At 54.1% G+C, this 7,587-nt stretch overlaps 1 protein-coding gene across 1 annotated transcript in view; it reads left to right on the forward strand.

The window, feature by feature from the left end:
• Nucleotides 1–1,699: 1,699 nt before the first annotated feature.
• NCLIV_020340 (uncharacterized protein) overlaps nucleotides 1,700–7,587 on the forward strand; it is a gene marked incomplete at both ends in the record, with an annotated part of 16,792 nt that continues 10,904 nt past the window's right edge. The window contains 8 exons of the mRNA XM_003882230.1: nucleotides 1,700–2,084; nucleotides 2,392–2,565; nucleotides 3,093–3,227; nucleotides 4,029–4,181; nucleotides 4,853–5,260; nucleotides 5,892–6,157; nucleotides 6,495–6,530; nucleotides 6,893–7,196. Of these exons, the coding sequence (XP_003882279.1) occupies nucleotides 1,700–2,084; nucleotides 2,392–2,565; nucleotides 3,093–3,227; nucleotides 4,029–4,181; nucleotides 4,853–5,260; nucleotides 5,892–6,157; nucleotides 6,495–6,530; nucleotides 6,893–7,196 (1,861 nt within the window). The remainder of the gene's footprint in view (nucleotides 2,085–2,391; nucleotides 2,566–3,092; nucleotides 3,228–4,028; nucleotides 4,182–4,852; nucleotides 5,261–5,891; nucleotides 6,158–6,494; nucleotides 6,531–6,892; nucleotides 7,197–7,587) is intronic.

Here is a 7,587-nt window from a genome sequence, read left to right on the forward strand (position 1 = left end):
TTGCGACTCCGGCACTTGCAGCTCTGAGAACTCCGTGCTGGTTTCTCTTTCACTCCCCCTAACTCGTCTTGGTTTCTCTTTCACTTTCCTAACTCGTCTTGTTTTCTCTTTCACTCCCCTAACTCGTCTTGGTTTCTCTTTCACTCCCCTAACTCGTCTTGGAGACTCAATGTGAGTTGTCGGATGCTGCCATCTGTGAGGAGCGTCCGTTCTCTGTTTTGCGGGGGGTTAAAAGCTCCGTTCCTTCGCCCGTTCGTGGCTGCAAACGAGCCTGTTAAACGACAGACAAGAGACCCCGCCAAAGAGAAAGAAAACCTCTATGAGGGAACTTTTCCTCGGTTCGAAGAAGGGTTCGTTCCGAGAGGAGGGCATAGAAAAAGGAATAAGATTGGGAAAACAAAAGAGGGGTAAGAAGACCCGGTAGAGGTTTTTGTCACCTGTTCTCCCGAAGAGCTGCGGGATGCGTCGTTGCGTCGCTGGCCGGTCTCGGGGTCATCTCCCAATTCCCTTCGCTAGTAGACCCGGAAGATCCAAACAGCCGAACAAAAAAGGAACTTGAATATAGTCGACATGAGGGGGAGATTCAGAGAAGGAGCGGCGAGAAATAGAATTTGTATTTTTTACAAGACGAGAGGTTCCCCCCGCGTTCCCTGCTGTCTTGCCAGCCGTAGCTAGCCTAGACGCGCTAGCGCAGGCGACGGACTACCATGCCCGTGTGTTGTCGGGGGAAAATCTAGCCGCAGAACCTTTTTTCATCGACGCTTTCGTCGCCTCTTCCATTGCGTCAATAACAAGTTCTTCTTTGCCTCATTTTGAGTCCATTTCACACGCGAACGGAAAAGCTGTCCGCGTGTGAACCGCGCGGGGGAGAGCAGTGGGCCGGGCATGACTGCTCTATCTGCTCAAGATCCCCCCTTTCGTTTCCTTGAGACCTCTTCCTCACTCTCTCTCCGTCTTTCTTTACTCTTTCGTCTCCGTCCCTACTTTCACGCGAGCCTGCCTACGTCGCATCCCGACGATCAGAGAGCCTCGCGCGTCTCCCGTCCTTTGAAGCGTCTGTCGCTCCGCATCGTGCACCCGCCTGTCGAGAGAAAGGATGAGGGGGAGATTTTCTCCCTCAAAGAGCGCTTCCCACAAACGACGAACGGTTTTGCTTCGTCGAAGTGAGTAGTCTTCAAAAGGACGTTCGCGAGTGTTATTCCTCGGTGCGGTCTCAATGGGTCGAGACAGCCGTGGCGCCAGCGCTGTAAATTTCTCGCGGACCACTCCATTGTTTCTTCACAACCGTCTCTTACCCCTTGTCCATCGTTTCTTCACACGTGCCGATTCCCGCTTTCTGCCCAGCATTTCTGTCTTCTTTCTTGGCCTTGTGTGCCATCCGTCCTCTCGTTTTTAACGGTCTCCACGCGGAAATGGATTCCGCTCCGTAGCTGGACCATTCTCTGTCTGTGGACGAAAGCGCAGGCGAGAACGTGATAACCGAGATAAGACAACACACCGCGGTATCTTTGTTGACAGGGACGACATGCGGATCCTTGCTTAGCTGCCTTGAGGCGCGCATCCGGTTTCCTGGCCGCCTTTCCCCTGCCCCCCACTGTATCGTCTTTCGGAGGCGACTGGCGACTCGGTCAACCCCAAGCAAGTCGCCTTTTGTCCTTGCCTTTCTTCCAGTCCAGCCGCTTCTCTACGCGCCGTCAAGATGGCGCGCAGCTTCCCGGTCGTGCGTCCCGTGTCTGTTTCGCTCTTCCTTCTTCTGGTCGGTCCTTGTCTAGCTGTTGGGGGTGAGCATGGCGGCCAAGGCTTTCCTTCCCGTCTCTTCTTTTTCCCCACTTCCTCCGTGCTGTCTGACGCATCTGCTCCTTTCTCATCGCCTGTTTTCTCTCAAGTCAATGCCCCACTCGAAGGCTCGCCCGAGACAGGGGACGCCGTTTTCGCGGCCAGCGACGAGAGCCCAGAAACACGCGCGAGGGCCTTCGTGGAGCTGATGGACGCGCCGACGGAGGAAAGGCCTTTTTTCTCCACTCCTGCCTCGGCGAGTGCCTCTATCAAAATCAAACCCCATGGAATCTCGTGGGACAGAGTCGGTACGCCCTGGGACACGAATTTGCTTGAGCTGATCTATCTACACTCACCTACCGACATGTGTATATAGTCAACTCCGAATGTCCGATGAGTCCGTAGCCGAAGAGGGTTCCTTTGATGTTCCCGCCTCCTCAAGTCGATGTGTGTGTGTGTGTTTGTGCGAGGACGAGCGGGGAATGACGATATCCAGGTTCCCTTTGGTTTCTCTCGTCTTCTCTCCGGCCCCTCACCGTGTTTTTTGGCATGTTCCGTCTGACGCCTTTCCCTATCCTCCCCTTGCCCCCCCCCTCTCCCCCCGCCTCTCTGCAGGAACGTCAAACGCTCAGCCTTGGTCTCCGCTGGAGGGAGAAGCGAAGGTCCGGGCCGTCGTGGCGCCTCTGTCTGCTCTTCAGATGGAACAGGTGTTCTCCACAGTCCGCAAAAAGGACAGAAAAATCATCATCAAGACTCTGAAAGCTCTCACGCGCAGGAGTTTCCAAAAAGGTAAGAGCTCGAAACGAACATTGCGTGGTGGAGGGCAAGGGACCCGCCATTCTTGGTTTCGAGTGTGTGCCGAAAGAACAGGGGAAAAGGCAATCGGATAGATTCTGCTTCTTCGAGGAAGAAGTCAGGGCCTGAATTTTTGCATGCCCCCAGCGATGCTTCACATATTTTTTAAAAATCGTGCAAAATCCTCTCTTTTTTTGCACTTGTAAACGCCTGTACACTCGCAGGTGCGGAGAATGTGGCAATGCTTGCGTATATATGTATATATATATATATGCATATATATATATATATATATAGTTGCATGGCTGGGTGCGATGCGCGTTAGTAGCACGTGCATACATCCCGGGGTAGAGGTGTCTTCGCAGCACTTGCCAGGTTCGTCTAACTCTACACCTACCGCTGCACGTCTCCGCACTCGCAGGTATACCACCCAATCTACAGATGCTGGCATAAGCATACGTATAGATATTCGCTGCCTACTGGTGTGTTTCTTTTTCTCCCTTCCTTTTTTTCGTGTACAGGAGACAACTACATCACGACGTACACGTACATTGGGCACCTGACCCGCGCGAATCCTCTTTTCCGCTCGGTTGCGCGGAGCGACGAAGAGAAGCGCAGGCTGCTGTCTGCTCTTTCACGAATAATTTCCCACAAGCGTAAGCACTTTCGGGGCCGTCGGAACAAAGGACGAGAGCGAGAGGAGCCCAGTGTGTCGCAGAAAACTGCGAAAGGTGGAGCGAGCAGACGCGAGGCCAGAAGGTCTCGCTGCGAGCCTGTTCTCGGGATCCGTGTCCAGGTCGCGTGTGTCTGTCTCTTGCGGTCTGTTGGTCCACCGACCAAGAAACCTACACTTTCACGTTGCCTCTCACATAGCAGAAAGAGTGGAAACAGAGAAAGGCACACCCAATGCACTTTCGAAACGCGCATGCGCGTTTGTCGCTGTCTCCAAGAACGCCTGTTTGCCGAGCCGGAACGTCAAAACGTGTGCATTTCGCGGGAGAAACTCGGCCGTCTTGTACGCGTGTCGTCCTCTGCGCGACCCCGTCGTCGCTTCCTAGTCTCTGGATTGGACAATTGTGCGCTGGTCACGAACCGCGCGCTACATCCAGAGGCGACGGATTGGTTCTGTGGAGGACTTGCTGTCTCAGGGGTGTGCAGTACTCGTACTTCTGTTAACTTCCTTAAGACTGCCGGGAGGAAATGCTGCGACATCCCAGGTCTGGTGACACAGAAAGGCTGGGGGAGAAGGAGAATCTCAAGATTCGTGGTGGAAAGGTGCCCAGCGGGGCCAGGGCTTTCTCCTGTTTCCCGTCAGCCGATCGACTCCATCGAGAGAAGTCTCGGCCAGGAGCTAACCAGAGACCGAGAACGCTCTCCGACAGAGAGATTGTGAACAGCCAGCGGCTGTCTTGCACATTTTCCGACGTTTCTGCGTGTGTCCGACGTTTTCTGTGTAGCTCATAGGAAACTCAAGAAGAGGAAAGAGGAACTCTTTCGCGCCATGACGGTCGTTCGGAACTACTTGCGAATCCCGAAAGTGGTCCAAAACACAGACCCGTTTCTGCTCGAGTGCACGGCGCATTTGGTCGAAGATATTCGACAGAATCGCCGTACGCGAACCGTGGATCCACTGCCTGGTTTCTGTGTGCTTCCTCTCTTTTTTTCCGCCTCTTTCTTCACCACAAAGCGAGGCGTAAAAGGAAACCAGAGCGCCTCTCGGTGTCAAGATCGCATCGGCGCGTGCTGGCTCAAGCGGGTCTTCACCGTCATGCGTAGCCCCCCCAAATCACCTAACAAGCCTCCGGCAATCCTTCCTCAAGCGCACACGTTTCGCGCTTTTCCCCTTTTATCTCTTGTCGCCCTCCTTTCTCTTCTCTTTCTTCCTTCTTCGGCCCTCTCTTCTTCTCGCTTCTCGTGCGGAGCGTATCTTTCTTGCCTGCGTGCTGCGCTGGCGCCTGGCGGCTCTGGAGAAGTCGATTTCGCGTGAAGGTCCGCCCTGCTACCCTTTGTCCTGCCTGTCCTGAGGTCTGCGCGTCGACGCTCGTTTCCTCGATGCCTCCCCGCTGCGCATGCAGTCTGCCCACACGTTCCATTTGCTGTCTAGTGGTCTTCTCGTTGAAAGCCCTCGATCCACAGTGTCTTTCTTTAGGAAACCGGGGGTTTTTCCTAGCCGACCCTGGGGCACAAAAACTTTGCGGTGTCTGTGGGGGCGCTTCACGGGCCTCGCCAGGCTCGCTTATTCCTTCATCCTCGAGCTGTGCGTTTCCTTTTTCTGGTTCAGATGAAGGCTACTGGAGCTTCTTCGACGGCCTTCGTCATGACGCGAGTCTCGCTCTGTACAGCGTCGTCGCCGGCACGTTCCTCGAGTACCAAGGCGGCTTCGACTCCTACATGGTAGACCAGACGAACATCATCGACACTTGCGTGAAGATGAGTTTGTCAGTCGGCAAACTCCCGTTCTTCGACGCCCTGCAACTCCCCGGCGGGTTCATTGGTTCGCTTCTGGCCGTGACTCTCAAAGGCTACAACTACATGTTCTTTCCAGCGATCGCCGCCACGACCAGTCTCATCAGCGTGGCCACTGGGCTGATATGCCTCACGCAACTGCCTCCGATCCTCTTCAACGCCTACGACGTCGTCGCCAGGTCATTCAAAAAAGGACTGCGCCTCGGCTTTATGAAATACTACCGTGAGCACACCCTCCCCCACGCATGCTTTTTCTAGCGAGATAGGCGAAGTTAAGGCTTACGCTCCTGAGTGTCTCTCAAAAATAACTCGCTGAGCGGGTGGACGATAATTATATCAATGCGTTACCGGAATTAAGGTGTGCAGCATTTCCCATCCTCCTTGGTGGGAGCCTCCCTGCTGGTCAAAGACGAGGGAGGCGCCAAGGCCAAGGGACACCCCGTTGCCCACCGAGAACGAAGCAGTCAAACAGGGATTGGTTCCTAAACCGCGAGCCTTCACATACATACATACGTACATACATACATACGTATACATATACGTACACATATACATACGTATACATACATACATACATACATACATACATACATACATACATACGTATACATACATATATATATGTATATAGGTTAACAGGCTGTGGGTGTGTGTATGTACAAAGGTGGGCAAAACGGCTGCTCCAAACGCTGAAGGGAGTCCGGGAGCCCGCCGAAGGAACTTGGAAATGGAAGGGGGAAAGAAGGCGCATGTCAGGGGCCGGGAACTGGGATTGCTTTCGTCGGGAGACGCGAAACCGGCCTGCATCGTCCCTTCTCACATGCTCTCTCGCAAGTGGTGTCCCGCCTGGACAGAGTTTCGCGTGCGAGGCGATCGCGTCGGGCAAAACGCCCTTTCGTTCCTGGCGATGAACAAGGGAGCCTCCCTTCTCGCCATTTTGTGGCAACTGAAAAACGTGAACTATGGGTCTCTGAAGGACTTCAAGACCATCGCCCCCACCACGTATGAGGCTTTCTTTCATCACGGCGTGAATTTTGGAGCGGTTGAATTCTCCTCGGAAATCCAGAGACATCTGGAAGAGGACTACCTGGCGTTACGCCCGGAGCTTGATACATGTTATGTGAGTGGCAAGAGAAACCGCCTTTAAAGCTGGAAGCTCGGAACTCCGACACATATTCAGGGGATTTTTCAAAATGGGTTTACAACCAAGCAAGTCAAGGAAACGGGACCCAAAACCGAGTCAGCACATCTCGCGTTTGCCGAGAGGCTCGAACGCGGGGACGCCGTGTCTCACTAGCGCAGAGCGATGCGTTGTATGTAGCTTTTCACACGATGACGTGTATTCGCCTGTTGGCGAGTTTCCTTTTCGATGTTCACGTATTCGTTTGTGGAAATGAAATTTCCGTGTCGGGAGGAAAGTGGAGGCTCTTTGTTCGTTGTCTCTTTTGCTTTTCCAGGGGTCTGCGCGACTGACTCCCCTCGTCGAGCTCAAGGTGAGCGCCAGTCAGCAACAGATCTCTTCCGTGCATGTGTCCCTGAGAGAGAGCGTCAGAAAGGGATCACCACCAAGGGACGGAGGAACAGCTGTGCACGCGCAACTATATATATATATATATATATATGCCGTGAGGCCTCATGGGCGCGCGAACGAGGAATCTCGCGCGTGAAATCCCCGCCGGTGTGTCTCTTTTTTTTTTACTCCCGCAAAGGTTGCTTGTCTCGTTGTCGCCACGACCCGGCTAGGATGTGCGTGCACACGTGGTGCATGGCCGCTCTAACCTTCGCGGCAATTTGTCTGTTTAAAAAGACCGCGACGACGTGCCCCTTTTTTTCGCTCCTCGGTGTGCCTTCTCAGTGTGACGCCTCGTGGCAGGACGTGGAGAGATTCACCAAGGCCATGGGCGGAATGCTGGCCTACGTGAGTCGGTTCAACTTCAAGAACTACGTGGGCGAGCTGTTGCTCGTGATGTATACCATCGCGATTGTGAACATGAATGTCTCCCGGGGCGACGGAGACAACTCGACGAAGGCAGGCTTCGCAGACGCCAAGGAATACATCGACGTCGAGACCAGCACGGGCGCGTTCCCAGCCAAACTCTTCCGCCTACCGTTCCTGCGAGAAAATGCGCACCGCCTTTCAGTCGGGCTATCAAAGCTAGGTACGGAAAACGGGAGGGGACCGGACCGGTGTCCTGAGGCCAGACTTTCTCTCCGAAAAGGGGCCTTTGTTCACGAGCGCTCTCACGGCGCCTTGCCTTGCCTCTCCCCCCCCCCCCCAAAGGGGATTCCCTAGGTCGCAGGCTTTTTGCGCGTCTGCGGAGGCAAGGAACACGTGTTGCTGCCGATCATGACGCGCATTGAGTGTACAGGTGGGGAGATTGCTCTTGTTTGTTTGCTATCCTTTGTCTTTGGATCTGTCTTTTTTTTCACGGAAAACTTACGACTGTCGGTTGCCGGCGCATAAACTGGAGGAGGCTGCACTGCAACGCGTTTCGTTCGTCGACGCTGATGTTTGCTACTCCCGTGATCGGTCGTTCTTCCTCGCCGTTT

Source organism: Neospora caninum, chromosome VIIa (genome assembly GCF_000208865.1).
Source record: "Neospora caninum Liverpool complete genome, chromosome VIIa".
Classification (NCBI taxonomy): domain Eukaryota; phylum Apicomplexa; class Conoidasida; order Eucoccidiorida; family Sarcocystidae; genus Neospora; species Neospora caninum.